The following is a 20,926-nucleotide window of genomic DNA, read 5'->3' on the forward strand; positions in this document are numbered from 1 at the left end:
GTTTGTGAAAATCCTGCAGTTTGGATTTCAGGCATTTAAGACATGCCTTGAAGTAGGGCTGTGGTGGCGACAGATAAGAGACAGATTGTAAAAGAGAGCCACCACAGACCTACGTGTGGGGCTAGGCCTACGTCCGCGGACAACATATTTTGCAGGAAATTTTGCACGATTGCAGAATACCCTGCCACTCACCTTACCCACCTCATAGCTGCGGATATGCAGATACGGAGTCACATTTCAACAAGGCCCACTTTGTATCCCCGTATCCATGTAGCCACTCCCCAGGACCCACATTGGACTGTACAAAATTCTTCCACCTTCCCTATTCACTTCCCGTTGCAGGACAGCACAAGGCCCACTTCGTATATAGAAACATTTTATTCTTCCCTGGTGAGTTGTATGTAATTCAAATGAGTGTTTCGTTCTCAAAAATGACTTCAATACTGTACACAATACGTACATGTACCTTGATGCAGCAAAGGTAACCTGGAAGTTGAACAACCTCCACTCGACTACTTAGCCATTGGATTTTTAGGGGGTAATTTTGCGTGGCGGGGTATTATGCAATTACTCCTTGTAATAGATCTACATGTCATGCATGTACATGTGCATTTGTCTAGCACGCGTACTCGCACATGTGTAAAATGTATAGTAACCGACTGCCCCTTACGTATGCGTGGAAAGCCATGGACATGAAGAAGTCGCAGATACATGTAAGGCCATGACTGAATGGGCTTCTAAAGATAAGGCTACGTCTGTTGTCTGCGCCTCTCCACGCATTTCCAATGGAGCAAAGGCCCAGACCTACATGTACATGTAGCTCCAGACAACACAACTGACAAAAGGTGGGCTGAGCTTAGAGGCCATTTCGTGCATGCAAAAATGCGTACTACCAGATGAACTTAGGTCATTCACGAATCGCGACGGTAAGCGTGGAGTTTTGCAGAATATTCTGCAAAATACATTGTCTGTGGGCATATTTACATGTAGTAATATCAACACAGCATACAAGGCACTTGTGAACGACATTTGAGCTGTCTTCACCAAGTAAAAAGGTGAGAAAAAAGGTTGAGGACTTTTTTACCCCGGATGTCAGTCGTAGTGTAATGAAGACAACGTCCAACCTATGCTACGTTTAACATTTTATAGTCATGTTCGTATTAGTCAGTCAGCATTCATTCAACATGTGCAATTTCAACTTCAACATGTTGAAGCATTGTTAGGCCTGACAGTCTCCATGATGAGCTCGACACTCGACTGTTTTCCAACTCGACTCCATGGGACAATTCAACCGTCTGTAAAGACAAGTCGTCTGTTGAGACAAGTGGACTTAGGCCTAGTCTTGGGTGGGTTTATGTTAGCCCCAGACTAGGGGCCAGTCTACTGGACTCCTTCCGTATCCTTGGCCCACAACAGTCAATCCAAGACTCTGCGAAAATGCCTTCTATGAAATCCCTTCTGCCTGTATGGGTCACTCACCCCATCAAACCACCAATTTCCAGTTTGTAGAAGTCCGTGAAATTAGGTTTCAATTTGGTCCATTCATTTACTACAGTGAATAACTTCCAATCGTTGACCGATGCCAACCACAGTCAGGGTCTGGGAACCAGACAGCGTTGAAGACAGTGATCCTACTGCTGTTTTATCAGCGACTTTCTATCACTTGTAATGAAGCCATGTGTATGCGTGAATGCAATGAATGTGTCGAAAACAACAGCCGTGGGGCATTTTCATGGGTGTGCGTTGTCATTGTGCGGAATGGGGATTAGATGAGCAAACGGTGTGCACGCCACGCTATCTTGTGTATTTCATTTCATCATTCATCAATGTTCATTGGCAATGTCATGCTCTGGGGATCTACGTAATAACACTGCCTGGTTCCAGGACCAAACATAATGAGACCCTGACTGTGTTTGGCATCGTCAACGATTGGTTAATCGCTGCAGTAAACGAAAGGCCCAAGTTGAAACCAAAATTTCACAGACGTCTACCCGGTACAAACTGGAAATTGTCCAAAGTAATACATCAGTGGTTTGATGGGTGATTCATACGCACAAAAGAGATTTCATAGAAAACATTTCCGTGGGGTCTCCACTTTTTGGATGGACCGTTGTGGGGCTAAGAATACGGAGGGAGTCCAGTAGAGTGGCCTCCAATCTGGGGCTAGGTTTATGTGTGCGGGCATGGTGGTTGCTACTTCTTGAAGAATACATGTAATCATTATAATCAGTGTAATCATTATATCAGTATCTGTACGGGACAGCCAGAATTTTGGCGATTGTACAGTAGCCAGCAGAAGCAGAAGAAGTGTGACTTGAAGCCCCATGACTTTTTATTAGGCAGTTCACACCAAATTTAACAGAAGCATCAACTTTATTCGTAGTGATCTAATATAAAAGGGTACCAGTAGATTCTATGCAACAAAATGCAATTTGAAATTTCCAAATCGGACATTGCATTGCCAAGTTATAGTCGTTTGAATGACAACAATCAGGGTAAAATTTAGCCAAAGGGTCAAACGTCATATACATGTAGTAGTTTTCTTTGTTTTAAGATGGGCACCAAGAATACAATATCTGGAGCAATAACTGTGACGGTAACTTTGGTGTTCGCTATCTTTCATGGACAGAAATTGGTACATGTAGTGATTAGTCACAGCCCAATAAATTTTGGATATTGTCTCAAGTCTTACATGTGTTATTACCTCATTTGCATAATAATCATAAAATATTGCATAATTATCATTTAATTATGTAAAACTATGCATATATTAAGGAAAAGTTTTAATTTTTATCGTAAAATATTGAAAATTAGATATGTAAATGGTGTGTAATGGCTGATTACTTGCTCAAAATACAAATTAGTCTCAATAATATCTCATTTGCATTAAGCAATTTCCTTACTTTCAATTCAAAACCGTATTCATCATTTTCTTACAAAAATTTTGATGTACATATATGTAATCTTTCCTAAACCCGATCAGCGATCAGACTGATTGAAAAAAGTTGGATAACATCAGTCAATACACATGTATGTATGAACTATGAACATGCTATCCAATTAATCATCTGCAAATATCACTTCATCCACTTTGTCAAATGCATCTATTCCAAAAACTGAGTGATCTAGCTTTAAAACAGAAGTACCGGTACATGTGGCAGGTTCCTCAAAATATGGACCATTAGATAGTGTTCAACTTTTGGGGGTTTATTTTTCCTGAAGAGAACAGCAGTAAATTAATTCCAAATGTCTGATGCACATGTAATGAGGGAAGTCATGGTTGATACAGGTACATGTATCTGGAACAATGATGACTGTGTCCATCTTTCAACTTAATTGGAGTTTATTAATTAAAGTCTTGAACGTGAGCATTTTTGATGGATGTGAACAACCTGTTGAGATCCTAGCCAATAAAATTTACCAAGGAGTTACCAAGGACCGGTTATTTTACACAGATTTAGATAAATATGTGGTGAAAAGTGATGATATTATATACATGCATTAAAACCATTATCATGAAATTAAAAAATACCTTTCACAATTAATTGGGTCCCGAAGTTGGCAGTTTCGAACGCCATTCAATTCTGTCATGAACGTAAAAAATCGACTGCAAAAAAAAACAGCAAGTAAAATCAAAATCAATGTACATGTACAACACAAGCTTTAAAAAAGAGTGCAAAAAAGCACCCCAAACCATCATTTTACGACTGGACCGATCACATTTGACCGCGTTTTTGGCATTCTTGAACGTCATGTATTTTTTGTCAAAATTCTCGAACGTCATCAAAATTCTGTCAAATATGATGTCCGCAATGAATATATTGTACTCGTACATTCTTGATGCAGCCAAACTTAAAGAGAATTTTGGTGGTTGAAAGGTATACATGTAAGACGTGATTATTAATGGGAAGAGAATGAAGAGAACCAAACTTTTCTTATTGTCTTCTGTCAAATTTGTGCTCTTTTTTGTGCTTTTTTATAAAAAGTTATTTCTTCGGTGCTTTAGAAATATCAGTTGAAAAATGTACTGAATTGTCCTTGTTGAGAGAAGTTTTGAAATCAAGTCCACTGCTGCAAACACTTTGACGTAAAACTTTAAATGAATTCAACTGATTTGCACTGGTAGCCAACCAAATGTCCCCCAAATATACGTACCGGTATTACATGTATGCCTAATTATTCCCAAATAATCATTTTTATAAATTTGAGTTGCTAATTTGTATTTTACATGATCAAAGTCACTCTTTTAGAAGTTTTGAAGTTGCATTTCAGTCCATTTTATGAAGAACATGCCATGTACATGTACCGTACATGTCAGTTCATGAAACTGGTGCACAGTTATTGGGCATTAGTCTTGAACATTTTTTGATTACGGTGAGCCTCCTATTAAACAAATTTTAAAAACCAGTATGTTGGCATGGTGGGGGTCCAACAGCAAGGAAGGTACATGTACTGTATTCAGAGAAATAGTCGAAAAAACCCTCCAAAATTTTAAAGAGTGAGTGATGTACATGTATTGAAAGTGTAATTTGTATAATTTAAAAAAAAACTTGTGAAATTTCTGCTGCAAAGGAAATATGGTCATGGTGCACAAAACAATTGTGACAAAATACATGTACAGTATGTACATATCCTCATTTGTCATGCTGAGTAAGCCTCTACAGATATGATTTTTATGGAAGGATTCCACAATCTTCTTTTTAAAAAACAAACCAAGAAAACTATTGTTAACTAAATCTAACAAACATGTTTTTTTCTCTGAGATCTCAAAAAAGTGGAGCGCAGGCTTGCAACGGTACATGCAGATCATTCCACTCCATCACAGGTTTGGTGAAACATTTTTACTGACGAAACAAAGCAGAATCATAACATTTGAAAACAAAATCAACATGCCAAAGGTGATTGAATATTTGTAGTTATCATGTATAAGATTCTGTTTCAGTTTATTTGAATTATGTAGAGAAATAATTCAAAGCAAACAGTAACCCATTCAACCCCCATAACCAGAAAGGTACATGTACCATGTGTACACTCGAACAAGGCGAGAGACTGAACAATACTGAGAATACCACATCGCAAGCGACATTTTTTGACGTGAAATGTATGTGTTTCTCATATTCAACGTATAATGAAGAAAACTTGAATGAAGGAGCCATCGGTTGTTAATTAATGACAAAACATATTGTACTGTACATGCATGTAAATGACATCCATGTAATTATTAAGTTGGCCTACACAAAGACTTACGAAAGCACAAAGTTTTGACATACATGTACATGTAGCCACACTCATCCTTACACAGCTACATGTATACCTGTGGGGTACATGTATTTCCTTTGTTCTCTGGTACAAAACTCCCACACAACACGCAAAAAATTTCAAATCACTCCATTTTAAGCCACATTCACTCTCCTGGGTTGAAATTTCAACCGTATGTCCCTTATATAAAAGACTTCAATTTGCAACGGATTTTTACCCATCTAAAATTTCCGCTTTTTGAGTTATTTCAAAATGTCAGTTTCATGAAATTCTTGTGGGGTACCAGTTTTAGTACCCCACAAGGTGAAAACTGGCCTTGTTGGGTACTTCCCTTTGTTCTGGTACCCCACTAGGCCCCATGTACATGTACCGGTATAAGCGCACGCATGCACACGTGTGTATGGCCAACATGTCTAGTCTTCGTGAACGTGCGTTGTACATACAAGTGGGGCTATATTGTGCGTGGTCATTGAGACCGAACAGCGAGAGCAGTTGCAAACATGCTCTTAGAAAATGCATTTTTGGAAGATACGGTTGTGAAAAAAGCCCCCAAAACACATTAAATACATGTATATAGCCAAAGTTGTAATGAACCCATATACAGTACATTGTTGCATGAAAATTCAATAAAGCTGTGTGATACCCGATAGTTTTAGTGACTTCTTCGATAGTTGTGGCATGAAGATGTTGTTGATCTTCAATGCAACTGAAGCCAAAAATAGCCGGAAACAAGCTCTTTCTAATGATGTTGTTTTCGAAGGAATTTGCCCAATCACATTTCCAAAAATTAAATCCGAATTTTACTGATCGAATTCGGCCAAATTGACTTGGCACCGAAAAGCCGTGCCAACATGTAAGGCCAACCGGAAACTCTGTGTGGCCATATGTTTTGTACATGTTGCAGCATGTCAGTGTATTGGAGTTGGGTTACTGGCAACGGAAGTGGCAGTAGTGTGGAACTGCCAATTTTTATGGGTTTTGTATTAAACGCTATAAATAATATCTCATTAACATGCATGCTTGATGGTTTTTGGACGTTCATCTGAGCTGCATACTGTGGCGCATGTCTGTTGACATGAAGACTGGTTCCTGTCCCAGTCCTCCGAATGTACATGTACCAGTATAGAAACGGCAACCACTGCAATGAAGAGCGTTTGCTTGAACAGGGCACTGGGAAGGGCTGAAGGCTTTGCACAGATTTCAATACGATTTAATAATGATTTACTAGAATTTATCAACATTGCAAAATTGTTTTTTTAACATTGTTTAGTTTGGCATGCGAGTGGAGTTAATAATGATTGCTGGAATTTTATCAGTGTTGTGGTCGAATACTTTCCGAGTACCAACGTTCTCTGCAAAATACTGAACTGGGGAAGAGGAAATAAAGCCAGAGTGCACAGGCATTTGATGGTAAATGTGCAAAGGTACATGTAAGATTACAAATAAATGTTAGACTTCAGACACTCCCAGTTGTGTAAAATTTAAGTTTTAAGGAGAAAAGTACTCAGAAAGTACTCGGCCAAGTACTTTCCGAGTACTTTTGTCCTAAAAAGTTAATTTTAATCAAACAGTGACGGTCTGAAGTCATTATGTTGCTTTGTAACCTTACCTTTATGCATGTACCATGAAATGCTGATGTACTTCAGCTTTGTTCCCTTCTAACTACATGTAGTTAAATATTTGGTAGAAAACTTGGTACTCGAAAAGTACTTGACTACATGACTTAATTTTATCAATGAAATTGATCACAAAGGTTCAAAAGCCTTTATCATGAAGAGAATAGTACATGTACAATGTACCAATATTTAACAAAGTGGATTTGAAGTGTTTCCAAAAAGAGGTTGGGCAGCACTATATGAAGAAAGTCATGTGAACAGCAAACATGTCAAAGTGCGACAAGTAATACTCTATATGTACCCGGTACATGTACTGGTACTACCAACATGACCAATAGCACTTCAGCAGTGCAGCGCGTGCAGTGACATACATACACATGTACGTGGTTAGACATACCGGTACAGTAGTCAGCACTGCGGTGCAGCTTTTTCCCCGGTTTGGCTTATATGACAACTTAAAATCTTAATTTGCAGATTTTTGCTTCTTGGGGCTTATACAGTACTCCACATACTGGTAGCCAATATTCCAAAAATTACATGTACATTTTGTGTACATGTACATTTTGCAGGTGCCAGCCATGTTGGCTAAATTGTACTACTAGAAGGTCTGGGTCCATATTATCATTGTAAATATTGTTGTTTACTTGGCGGATAAATGACACAAGTATAATGACATATTAAAAGAATGCTACTACTAAAATATGAAGGGAGGCAAAATGGAAACAAAACGTGACTACGTTACATGTACACAAAATCCAAGGACTGAGAGAAGCATTATTATTATTTTTATTATTTATTAGTATTATTTATTCGGCCTTCAACAAGACAATGACAGCAAAAACAAGTGATAAAAGAAGTAAGATGAGTTAAAAGGAAAACAAAAACAAAAACAAGACATAACCCCAACCAAGTCGGCCCGGAATGACAAAAGTATAATAAAACACTGTGACCCAAGGGCCTGCCAATCCTAACTTGGAGGGAAACACAAGAAGATCTTAAGCGACGATATTACAAGTACAACAAAATAAATAAACATGAAATATAAATATATTACATAAATTCAAACAAAATAAACTAAATAAATTTCTCACATTTATAAATCAAAGCAAAACAAAAAATCGGATAAACAAGCAAGAATGGCATTAGAGAACAGAGCAAATAAAAAAGCAATAAAATGCATAAAAGAGCAAGCATAAAATAAAAAGCAGAAGAGCATCTACATGACCTCTGAATAAAAAGAATACATTTATACAAAAACCAATAAACACAGGGAGAGCAAGAAGAGAGCAAGAGTAATATGCAAGGGGAAAAGCATGAGTCATAGGCTGAAGAGGAGGGGAAAAGGAGTGGGGGTATAGAGCTGCATATTTTAGTACATAGAACTACTTGTGAACAAACCTACCGGGTCTATGGTACATGGACATATGAAATGTTGCCTTTGCCAAGGCATGAATCTTAGCGCTAGGTTTTTAAAACATTTTCTTGCAAATATCGAACAAAAGTTTATTGTTTTGTAGCCGAGATCAATTGCTCTCATGCAGTATTTAGGACTATCAATACTTTCGGGTAATTCATTTGAAAGAATGAAAATTATGTCCAACTGTTACTAGTCATCTAATTTAAAAAAATATGAAAGAGAGGAAATGGTGGATACTAGTCAAGATCTGGCAAATTTGTTTTGATCAAATGCATCACTAAATCCAAAATATAAACATACAAATACTGGTACACCTATGTCCCCATTTCAAGAGGCACTGATTCAAAGAATATTTAGAAGTGCATGTAGAACACAGATGAGGTGCTGTAAAATGACATGTACAGTATGTGTGTGAACTACATGTACATGTATCGTGACGTACAGACGTGTACCTGTAAGTTTTACTGCAATACTTGAGAAACTACAATTTTCGTAATTTTTTAAAGTGGGGGGTATGGCAGCTTAGTTACTTGTCTGCAACCTTATATTGCTCCCTATACCCAGACAAGGGGCAGCTACATGTACATGTAAATAATAGATCTCTGTATACTTGGCTCTACATGTACATGTACATGTACACCTGCTGTATACATTTACATGTACATGTACATATACTGTGCACGTGTATAGTTATGTGGGACAAAGACTGGATAGACCCATACAATAAGCGCCATATTTGTATGGTTTCCTTTTCTTAAAATGAACAATTTATTGATGCCCAAAATACCAAGTCGTTGTGCACCTGTGTGGCAAGGATTTCACACATGATCCCATTGAGTGCATTGCTGTTCACCATTGTTAATGTTCTTCAAGATCATCATGAATGCTCTTGGGATCTATGTACATGTACTTATTACATGGAAACCAGAAGTTGACCTTGGTTCTTTTGCCCAGCATGTACTGTACATGTACCGGTGGCTTATTCAACATGCCTGTAATAACTTGTACCGGTATGTACATTTTACATGTGTGTACGTCTGTACGTGATGCTTTTAAAGAGAATTTTTTGGGACCAGTACATGTGCAGTAAAAATCCCATTTTCTCAGGGAAAATGTAATTTTGTGAAATGTCAATCTACCGGTACATGTACATGTACATATGTGAATCTTTTTTGTGTAAATATAAAAATTACTTATTTATTTCAAGTGTACATGTGCAGATGGTTATTTCTTTCACATTTTCTTATTAATATGTGACATACATGTTCTTACTCAAGTTTTGATGTACACGCAAATGTACAATTCTTTTGTGACTACAGATAATGCAGAGATTGTGCAGACTCGTAGTAATGAGATGGAAGGAGGTCGTAGGGAGTTCTATGTCCACTACAAAGGCTGTAAGTAAAATTGGTCAGTTAATGTATGTGCATGTATAGTTTGTGTACATACAGTGTATGTACATGTATATTTGCTACATGTACGTTTGTTTATAAATTGTAAGATTTTAAGTTCTTTGATTTTCTTCTGATTGACGATTCTTAGCTGTGTAGTCCACAGCTTGCCATACGGTATATGCTGTGGAAACCAATATTAAGATGGATTTTGCCCGGTGAGAAATGTGTTTATAATCACCCTCTTGGGTGTAAAATTAAATGGGAGAAAAGTAGTCAGACAAAATGTCCTAGCATAACGAATTTTGTTCTGCCATCGTAAGCTTTTACATTGTAAATGGAAGCCTACACGTACATGTACTTGAAACAAGTTATTAGTACTACCCTACCTGTACATGTACATGTATATTCACCTGTACCCTCTTGATTACCAGATAATGCTGTGTAGATTTAAAGCATGAATCTACGGAGTTCATGATCTGCTATTGAAATGCGTGGTGTTGAATCTATTCTGTGACATTAGATGCCCTGATGGATTCACTAACATTTCCATAAAACACCTGCACTGATAAACAACATTTGAATACATTGACTGATAATTTCAAGTGTCTGCATCAGTTGGACATTTTGTCTGAGCACTTCACAATTGGTTGGACAAATACGGTATTGCCGGTGGTCAGAAAATATTCAGTGTCTGACAATAATTTAACACTCTGCCTTGTCTTCTACCAGTAGATCAATAAAGTGCATGTACTGTACATGTACATGTACACGTTTCATCTTACCCCTCTTTATTACCAGGTACCGGTAGATTTTGTTTCTCAGAGGCACCGTAAGAGTTTCATTTGTCAGAGAAATTGGGACACACTTGGACCACTTTCATGATTTATCTGTGTGCAGCTTTTATGTTACGTTTGCTTGGAACACATGAATTATATGTGAACTGATGCCATTTCAATTTGTCAATTGTCATTTCAACTTGTGACCACAGTGAATCGTCGCATGGATGAATGGATTGGCACAGACAAACTCAACATTGTACAGGAACAATCTGATGTCAAAACAGGTGAATCAGCAGTCATCTTTGATGATCAGCCTGACAGAAAGATTACTCGCAATCAGAAGAGAAAGCATGATGAAATCAATCACGTCCAGAAGGTAATACATATCTGTTTTCAATTTACTTTTTAAAGGCATTCTGCATCTTGGAGGCTAATGCAAATTCTGTGTCCAACAAATGTGGATTTGCTCTGTCAAAAATCTTAACAAAAACTGGTCCTATTTGTTTCCTGATAGTGTAATACCATGAGTGTCATAGTTGTGTTTACTCACAGTAAGTAAAAAAGTTGACTTGGTGCACATGACATCTCTTTGCATTGATTTATGGCAGGATAAAAGCTGATGAAATAGTTCATCAGAGATGTGGTACTAATGGATTTTTTTGCAGAAGAAATTGTAGTGGATGGTATTTGGTCACATTCATTCACCACATGCCAACTGTAAAGATTTAAAGAGCAAGGCTTAAGGTACTACAGAGTTACAGGTAAGATCCAAACCAGTAGCTCTTCAGTTTTCATACATGTATGTACAGTAGCTGTAATCAGGTCAGTCACTAGTCTGATCACCATCAGACAAGTCAGAGCACTAGATAAATCTCATGGTACATGTTGATCACAATTTTGATACCGCATTCACAAGAAAGATCCCCAGATGGACCACAAATCAATTTAGGAGTAACTAGACCCGTGGGACTTGTCAACTTATCGCCAACAGCAACAGGTATTGGTGGTCACGACTGTCAATTTCCAGATAGTGGATTAGTTGTGATGTGGTGACTAGTCAGACTATGTTATGACTGGTGGTCGGGACTCCTAGCCTGCGGCCCAGGATTATTTACAGATACCTGTACATGCCCAGAACTATACAGTGGAGTACCCAAGCCCAGCAGAGCAGCATCACGTACATGTACATGTAGGTGCAACACAGCACTTACATGTGTGTGTGCACAATGCCCATGTACATGTAGATGTACGTGTTAAGTTTGTACACCAAGCTTTGTACACCAAGCTTTGCTCAGCTGCTCGCGCACAGTACATGTACTTGATAGTTGTGAGCGCCTGCCAATACCTTCTAGGTACCTACCTGCTCCTTCTCGACAGTTGACCAGTCGCAGAAGTTGTGAGGGCCTAGTGCCAGTACCGTTAAAGCTGTGACTAGTCATGTCCACACCAAATTGCACTGACTGTACAGAGAGCAAACAACGTACATGTAGGTGCAAAAACATGATTCCTGCTTGCTTGAAGATATTATTATTCATGAACAGGGCCATGCAGCTGTGCTTCAAGTGCTCTGATTGTTGTGTTTTTATGCATGTCTGTTAAATAAAAAAGGATCTGTGTTGAATACACACACTGTGTCAACGTGATAGAATCTTCTTTATTAGTCACAAATTTTATTTTACAAATCACTGTTTAATTTTGTGATGTGTAATTCTGACTATTCCGTGTAATTCCTCTGCCTTCAAGAGAATGAAAGCCTCCAAGTCTTGCAACATCAGAGCGGCTGAAAAAGAAACGACTGGCACCAAAGAGAGATGCCAAGAGTCAGATATGGAACTATTTTGGATATCAAACAGACCCCAATGACGAAAAAATATTTCTCAGTGATTCCAGGGTTCTTTAACTAATCTGCAACATGCTGCTGACGTTTACGGGAAACACCAGCAGTCTGCGTATCATTCCCGGGCGATACATCCCCGTGAAAATGGTGACTTCTCTGAAAGTTCCATCATTTCTGAAAGACCATCCCAAAGTCAGCAATCAAAATTAGACGTAAGTACATACACGAACATTATGAAAATGTGACCCAATTTCTTAAACTATCGTCGAGTTAATGGGCTCTATAAATATTTCTGGTTTGCTGCTTAGGTTTTTGTGAAATGAAATCCAAAAATTAAAAAAGGGACACAAACTTGGAGAACAAGCTTAATTATTTTGGTACTTTTTTCTGTAAACAAAAATTTTTGCCATGCTGTCAATCCTGTCATGCAATTTTCAACCTGAAAGTGACTGTAATACCTGGTACAGTACATGTGTACTATCTTATTCTCTCACTACAATAAATGTCTGCTTTTTGAATTGTTCCAGCTACCCGTAGGTTTTTTAAGGCATAATAGGAAAAAATAAAGTGTCCATTTATTATCTTTAGATCTTATTTTGTTTTTTGCCTTTAGACCCTGTTGATGAAAGCAGGCCAGTAGGCGTCTAACAATTTTCAAGCCAAAGAGTTAACCAAGGCTGTGGGGTATCACTTGGCAAAACATACATGTTGGAAGCTGATGTACACTGTGGAAGAGCCCTGTTTCGTGCATATGCTTGAGAAGCTTGACAGTCGGTACACGTTTCCCTGCAGGAAGACCTTTTCTAATGTAATCATTCCTAAGATGTACGAGGACCTGCATGCTTCCACTGCTGTGCCTCTTATTACCAAGGCAATGTCATTCTCCCTCATATTGGACCTCTGGACAGCTGGGAACATGACGCAATTCCTACATGTAGGTATAACTATATATGCCATCAACCCATCGTGGGAGCTCAAAACATTCACACTTGAAAATACAGAATGCCCCCACTCCACGATGCCGCATGTATCACTTCAAGCATATTAAAGAAGGTGCTGCAGGAATGGAACCCACGATGCTGCATGTATCACTTCAAGCATATTAAAGAAGGTGCTGCAGGAATGGAACCCACGATGCCGCATGTATCACTTCAAGCATATTAAAGAAGGTGCTGCAGGAATGGAACCCACGATGCCGCATGTATCACTTCAAGCATATTAAAGAAGGTGCTGCAGGAATGGAACCCACGATGCTGCATGTATCACTTCAAGCATATTAAAGAAGGTGCTGCAGGAATGGAACCCACGATGCCGCATGTATCACTTCAAGCATATTAAAGAAGGTGCTGCAGGAATGGAACCCACGATGCTGCATGTATCACTTCAAGCATATTAAAGAAGGTGCTGCAGGAATGGAACCCACGATGCTGCATGTATCACTTCAGGCATATTAAAGAAGGTGCTGCAGGAATGGAACCCACGATGCCGCATGTATCACTTCAAGCATATTAAAGAAGGTGCTGCAGGAATGGAACCCACGATGCTGCATGTATCACTTCAAGCATATTAAAGAAGGTGCTGCAGGAATGGAACCCACGATGCCGCATGTATCACTTCAAGCATATTAAAGAAGGTGCTGCAGGAATGGAACCCACGATGCCGCATGTATCACTTCAAGCATATTAAAGAAGGTGCTGCAGGAATGGAACCCACGATGCCGCATGTATCACTTCAAGCATATTAAAGAAGGTGCTGCAGGAATGGAACTTGGAGCAGGAACAACTAACAACCATAACAACCAACAATGCATCCCATATATAACAGAGGCCGTTGGGATCTCATCTGGGGACATCTCCCTTGCATTGGGCATTGCCTAAATCTCATCATCAGGGCAGGACTGAACACCAAGCAAGTCTCACACAACACTTGCCAGATGCACATAACTTGTGCAGTATGTTCACAAAAAGTGCCACAGCAAGTTAAATGCTAACAGAGAAGCAGGGAATGCTTGACCTGATGCCCAAGAACAAACTGGTTCAGTATGTAAAAACCTGGTGGAATTCTACTCTAGACATGTCAGAAGGGACTGTACAAGAGCAGCAGGCCATCTGCAGTTTGCTCCTGGAACTCAAGAGGCATGGACTGATGCCACGACCAGTTCCAAACTATTGAACAGTTGGTGGTCCTCTTGACCCCAATAAAGGAGATGACTGAATTCATCAGTGGGGAGTATGTCACTGTTTCTGGATTACTGCTTTGCATATACCAGCTAGAACAGAGTCTTGTCGGCAAGGCAGATGACATGAAATCAGTTGAAGATGCCAAGCTTACCATGATCGAAAAACTGGGCGAAATTTATGGGTGGCAAAATGTAGCTACACATGCAGGAGAACCTTCAACTGCATGTACATGTATGTAGTTTTCTTGATCCAAGCTTCAACCTCCCCATGGTGAAAACTCAACAAATAAGTAGGGTGCTCTGAGATGGCAGGAGAGGATGGTCACACCGATGGTTAAACAGAATCTGAAAAGCCCCGGCCCAAAGCTGCAACAATCACATAAATCTTTGGTGATTGTATAAAGCCTCCAAGCCAGCCACACCCCTAGGTCCTGACGCCTTGACAACTGATGAAATGCGCTAATAGGTTACAGAAACACCCATCAGTTCAGAAGATAATCCTCTTGTCGTGGTGGAAACAGAATGAAACGCAATTTAAGTTTTCAGCAAACTGGCTAAGAGGTACGGTATCTTGCCATTGTGGCAACAAGTGTGCCCTCTTATTGGCTGTTTAGCACTGCTGGCATTATTGTCAGTGTGAAGTGTGCATGTTTGAAGCCAAGTAACGTCAGATACTGCACATGTACCTCACTTTCCTCCATGACAATTTGAGATAAAATGTGCACTAAAGATTCAGGAGGACTCATCTGTCAAGACTTTCTCAAAATCAAATATAAAATCAAATCCCCCATGTGTATGCACTTAACATCAGTTTCCATTTTTGAGACATTTAAATTTTTGATAACCAGTAACTGTGTTGGTCTATGGATCAATAAGTCGCTATTGTACACGTGTTCCCTGGTCTGAACTTCTGAACATTGGATCAGTCATTTAAGAAGTCAGACAACAGATTTATTGTATTTAATTGTGCATAAATTTAACACATCAAAAATTCAAATATAAGTATACGGTCCCTTAATATGTTATTTATTTATTGTTATCCGAACTTTTCTGAACTGTCTTTGTGCCATTGTTTATGAAGCTGTAAAGGAAGAAAAGAAATTTTGTTGTGACTGTACTTCATTGACTTTGATTGTTTCTCATGTTAAGGCAATCAAAATTTCAGATAATTTTTGGTTGGTTTGCAACCTGAATATTTGAGAGTTGATGCTACATTTCCAAATAAACAGAAAGGTAAGAAAACAATTTGACAAATTGATTTTTCAAAACATATCTTCAGCCAGACAAAGTAAGTTTCCATTTTTTACTATTGAGATGATTGCTTTCTCACAGAAATGAAAATGTACACAATGTATTCTGTCGCAGACTCAAGTCATTATACAGTAGCTTCAAATTCTGTGAGCAAATAATGCCTGTAGCTTTTAGGATTAAGCAACAGTATGTTGACAAGTGTTGAAATGACAAGTTAACCACAGTAGTTTATATGGTCATTCTCAGCAGTGCCATCAGACAGCCTATCTCTCTCAAGTTGTGGCTGAGTACCGGTATATACATTGTACATATACACATACCACAGACTAAACTTTATACTGATTTTCTCAAGCAAACACAGCCTGTTGATGTAAGCAATAAATCCAGCATTTATTTCATACTCCATAATGATAATGGAGGGATCACTTTACTGATAATGAATTTGATGATGCAGGAATAATGGCCATTGGATCTCAAAACAGCCTCATATTTCATTTCAGAAAGTATAAAGCTACATCCAACCAAACAAATACCTAAGTACAGTGTGACACCATCAAAGATCTGCCCCTTGCGATATTGTACAGGCGTGGTCAGTGGTTATGATTGCAATACTAACAGTCACAACTAGTCGCGACTATTTACTGATAGTGGCCACGACTATTGAAGTTCACTTGTCACCCAGACCAAGGAGTGACAGAATACACAGTGCCAGAGGATTGAAAGGAATGCCCTTGTCACAGTTCATTTGTAGCCTGTGACCTGAGACTGCATTACATGTACTTGTAATCACATCTCAGTGAACTGAAATATTATGTTTTGAAGTGACATTAAGTACATGTACATGTAAAGGTACTCATTGCTGTACTGAAGGAAACATCAACTGATTAAGGACAAAGCCAGAAGGTTTTTTTCTGTTACAGCTGCACATACATGTGTGACTTGAGCACGGGTATGTGTTATATTTTGTGTTGACATTTTGCCAACCAGTCATCTTTAAAAACTTGCAGTGATTCTGATGGACGTTGTTTGTAAGGTTATTATAAACTATAGTAAGGTATTAATGATACCGGTGGATGTCCTCCTTGAGAGGTGCAGAAGGCACTGTATAAAAACAGGGAAAAAGTCAATATGAAATGGACAGAAAAATGAATTACTGAAATACTCCGAATGAAATTTTGTTTAAGACACCTGCACAGTTTATTTCTGGAAATTGTCTTTCTCTGAGAAATCTCATTAAGTTTCTGGGATTGCTTTCTTGTAGAGTTATGCTGAGATGGATCCCACCACGGCAGCCTTGGAGAGAGAACATGAAGCTGTAAGCATTTCTTTGTTCTATCAGTCTATGTAAACTTGTGCAACGTTATGCTTCAGTGATTTTATGAAATGCATGGGTGTCTATCATGGAATGTTAGAAAGTTCTGACATCTAGAAAGGATCATCTTTTTAGCAGTTTAACACTTTGCATGGTTTGTATTGCTACAGATAACCAAAGTGAAATATGTAGATCGAGTTCAGATTGGCCGTTATGAGATTGACTCGTGGTACTTCTCTCCATTTCCTGAGGACTACGGCAAACAGCCAAGGCTGTGGATTTGTGAATACTGTCTCAAGTACATGAAATACGAAAAAACCTTCAGGAGACACCTGGTGAGTACACTGTGCCCCAGCTTTATCCCAGGGAAATAGTAATAGTTTAACACTTGAACACTTTAAGAAAGAAATATGAACATGCAGTATCATTCTTTGTTTCTTTCATCCGCTTGTTGGTTTTGTCTTTGAGAACATTCCATATGAGAACAAGTATGCTGTAGTGTTCCAAGTACACCATACAGTGCAGGTCAGAATTCTAGCTGAAACGCAAACACGCTTAGCATTTCAACGTGGACATGTATTGAATCCAACAGACACGAAAGGAGTTAACTGCAAACATGAAAAATGCTAACCCCTGCATAATAGAGAAGGCTGACACAGTAATCTGATCGCCGAGTATAAACATACACACGTCACACGCAAACCCCAGAGCAGCCACTACTTTGTTTACCGGAGCAGTCATTTTCCTAGTTTCCCTTAACGAAAACTATTCAGTTTGACTGCAGCTTAACTAGTGCTGCAAGTAGGTGCCAAGGTTCGGTTCGGATTCGGTTCGGACATTTTTTGCCAAACTGTGGTTCGGTTTGGGTTCGGACATGTACAGATAATGTACATTGAGACCTCAAGAGCACACTATGAATGAATGTGCCGTATAGTACTTCCATGTGTAAAATACGTTAATACAAGCAATCTCCTCTTATCCCCATCCACGAGCAACTTCGATTGAACATAGTTTTTTTCTAAACTGTTTCTCCCAAGTTTGTTTAAGAGTTAAAATTCCATAAAAAGTTACCGTTGAAGGTGTGACAGTTTCCAACTGTGTTTTGCCGACCAAAAGCAGTTGTGTTTGGACCACGCTTGACTCAACAAAACAATCGTAGGATATGTGAAAACAGAAAAAAAACCAGCATGCTTAAATGGGAGTTTGCTTCTTTATAGGATACAAGATCAAATTAGATTTGAAACGAATTGTGTTTTGGTTATTTTTTCACGAAACAGATTCTACTGCCAAACAATGGCTTTTGATGTATTCAGAGGAGAACCTTGGTATCCAGTCATCATTCTTTCCCAGGACGGTGCCCACGTGGCAAAAGGGGCGATTTTCCATCAGTCTTTTTCGAACAGATAATGGCATTTTGTTATTCGAGATTTGCAAACAACTTATAGATCTTGCAAAATTCCATTGCAGCATATTCACATTACGACTCTGATCAAACATGATCAACAAAAGGCAAGTTGGGCCGCCGCACGAACCAAATATTGTCGTGCGTTGGAGCACTGCAATGGCGTGGCGCGGCCCGCCTCGCAAAATCAGTTCTCCTTCTGGAGTTGCCTTTGATCGAGCACGAGTCCTTTGATCGAGCACGAGTCCTTTGATCGAGCACAAGTCCTTTGATCGAGCACGAGTCCTTTGATCGAGCACGAATCCGACTGTGATCAGTATCCGATCGAAATTCGTTTTGCACGGCCATTTATTACATCATGGGCCTATTATGGAACGTTAAGGGCATGGCTATTTGAAATTGGCAAACATAATGCTAAATTTGAATATACATGAGCACAATTAGATGTAGTGAGATTCAAAATTGTTGTGCAGCAGAAATGCTGTACTTTGCATACTCTCGGTTGATAGTCAGTGAATTCTCACTACGTGCTTTTTACAGCCATTGCACTATGCGGGGCCATCAGAGTTCACTGTACATGTACCGGTATGTACCGATACAGTACATTTATAGTACGTGTGTAAACGCACATGTGCCCACCGCCGGTGCATAATCCATTTTTCGCTGTGTTTGCTTTTTTATCACCTTTTTTGCATGCATTCTGTGCACTATAAGTGTCTTGCCATATTAAAGCCAAACATCCAAACCAACCAGCTTGGTGCGATTTGGTTCGGTTCGAAAGTGCCATGTTTGACGATTTTTGGTTTGGTTCGGCTGCTGCACTAAGCTTAACTTATCTTCAAATTCCAGGGAAATGTGGTCAGTAATTTCCCTTGTATGTAGCAGGCATCACAAAATTATTTAAAGATAAAAACTTTTTGTTTGGCCATACAGGATTGAATAATGGGCCATGCAGACGATACTTTAGGTTGGGTTTATGTCTGAATCGCTCCAAAAACTTCTGAATCAGGCACAGAAAATATTCGAGCGTGAAATCAATTTTTTAACCAAGACAACATAAACAGCAGTATTTATGACAAAGAAATTCCTAAAATAGAGAAAACTATTTTATAAGAAATCCACAAAATATAAATGGGGTTTGACCTTGCAGCTCCTCTAGCCAAATTTTAGTTAAGACTGCCCCAATGGCGGCGATCCTAGCATATGCATAGAAAGTTGTTGCTGTACTCGCCGTACTCGAGCTCAGTGTGTTCAAAATCACGTGAATATAAATTTGATGTGATGTGAGGTGGGGATTTTTCCTGTCAGTTTTTGACCCTGCAGCTGAAAAATCTACCAAAAGAAATCATTCTGATTGTGACAAATTATGACCAAACTAAACTGCAAAGCTCGTACTGAAAAGAAAGGAAATGGGGTCAACACAATGAACAAACTAGTACCCATGTGGACTTCATAAATATGCATGTTGAGACGTGTAGGGGCTTTGCATTTGTTGGAGCTGTATTGAATTGAAGATGCCGTACAGTTGTTGTGATTTATGTTGGTCTGCAACATAAAGCATGGCAAGTAGAGTCATCATCCCGATGACGTGAAAACACTGCTGGTAGATACAGCCACCGTCAGCATGGAACCGTGGCCCTGTAAATCTGCATGGCTCCCATCTTGGGTCTCGAAATCCAGTTGACCTCCACCGTATGTTCAAAATAAAATGCTGCTGTTATGCTCTTCGTAGTAATAACCCCCTTATATAAATTTACTAACAATAAGGAAAACATTCCTGGATCGCCACTCGGGCTCGTCTGTACTAAATAAAAGGATATACGTACATGCACATAATGCCCATAGAAGAAAACCCCAAGATTGTGCCACCAAACCCTAGGACATGTCCATTCGCATTAAAGGGGTGAATAGTTAACACTGAACTCGTAACAGTATGCTGGGATGGAAGGTAAATGTCCACTATACACTTTCAGAATTTCGAAAAATGTTGATTTGTTTCCCATTTCCGGCGCCCCTGCTGTTAGTGCTGCAGCCGAACCACGGGGCGGAACCAAAAATCATGGAACAGGCCACTTTCAAACCGAACCAAACCAAATCTAGTCGGTTTGGATGATCAACTTAAATATGGCATGGCATTGATAGTGCACAGATTGCACGCTAGAAAACTTGATAAAAAAAGCAAACACAATGAAAATGGATAACAAGTGTGTAAATGCTGCACCATTGCTCAGGACATTTGCATGTGCTGTAAATGTACATGCACATGTACAGTAAATTTACGATGACCCGGCATCACGCAGGTGGTTGTAAAAAGCATGTGGAAAGAATTCACTTATAATTGACATTATCCAACGCATGGCGTTTCTGCCCCATAACAATTCTAAATTCTCACAACATCCAATTGTGCTTACATGTATGTATATTCAGATTTAATATTACCATAATTTTTGGAATATACATCCAAGTTGCCCGGTGTATAA

General features: G+C 39.0%; 1 protein-coding gene across 2 annotated transcripts in view; it reads left to right on the forward strand.

The window, feature by feature from the left end:
• The window catches only part of LOC110987523 (histone acetyltransferase KAT8-like), a 43,699-nt gene that overhangs the window by 6,335 nt on the left and 16,438 nt on the right, over positions 1-20,926 (forward strand). For both annotated transcript variants that reach the window (XM_087129787.1, XM_022250312.2), the window contains exons 2-5: positions 9,612-9,689; positions 10,675-10,841; positions 16,994-17,047; positions 17,215-17,379. In XM_087129787.1, coding sequence (XP_086985913.1) covers positions 9,612-9,689; positions 10,675-10,841; positions 16,994-17,047; positions 17,215-17,379 — 464 coding nt within the window. The remainder of the gene's footprint in view (positions 1-9,611; positions 9,690-10,674; positions 10,842-16,993; positions 17,048-17,214; positions 17,380-20,926) is intronic.

The sequence above is a fragment of the Acanthaster planci genome, linkage group LG19 (genome assembly GCF_054643075.1).
Source record: "Acanthaster planci isolate LZ-2023a linkage group LG19, COTS_SCS, whole genome shotgun sequence".
Taxonomy (NCBI): domain Eukaryota; kingdom Metazoa; phylum Echinodermata; class Asteroidea; order Valvatida; family Acanthasteridae; genus Acanthaster; species Acanthaster planci.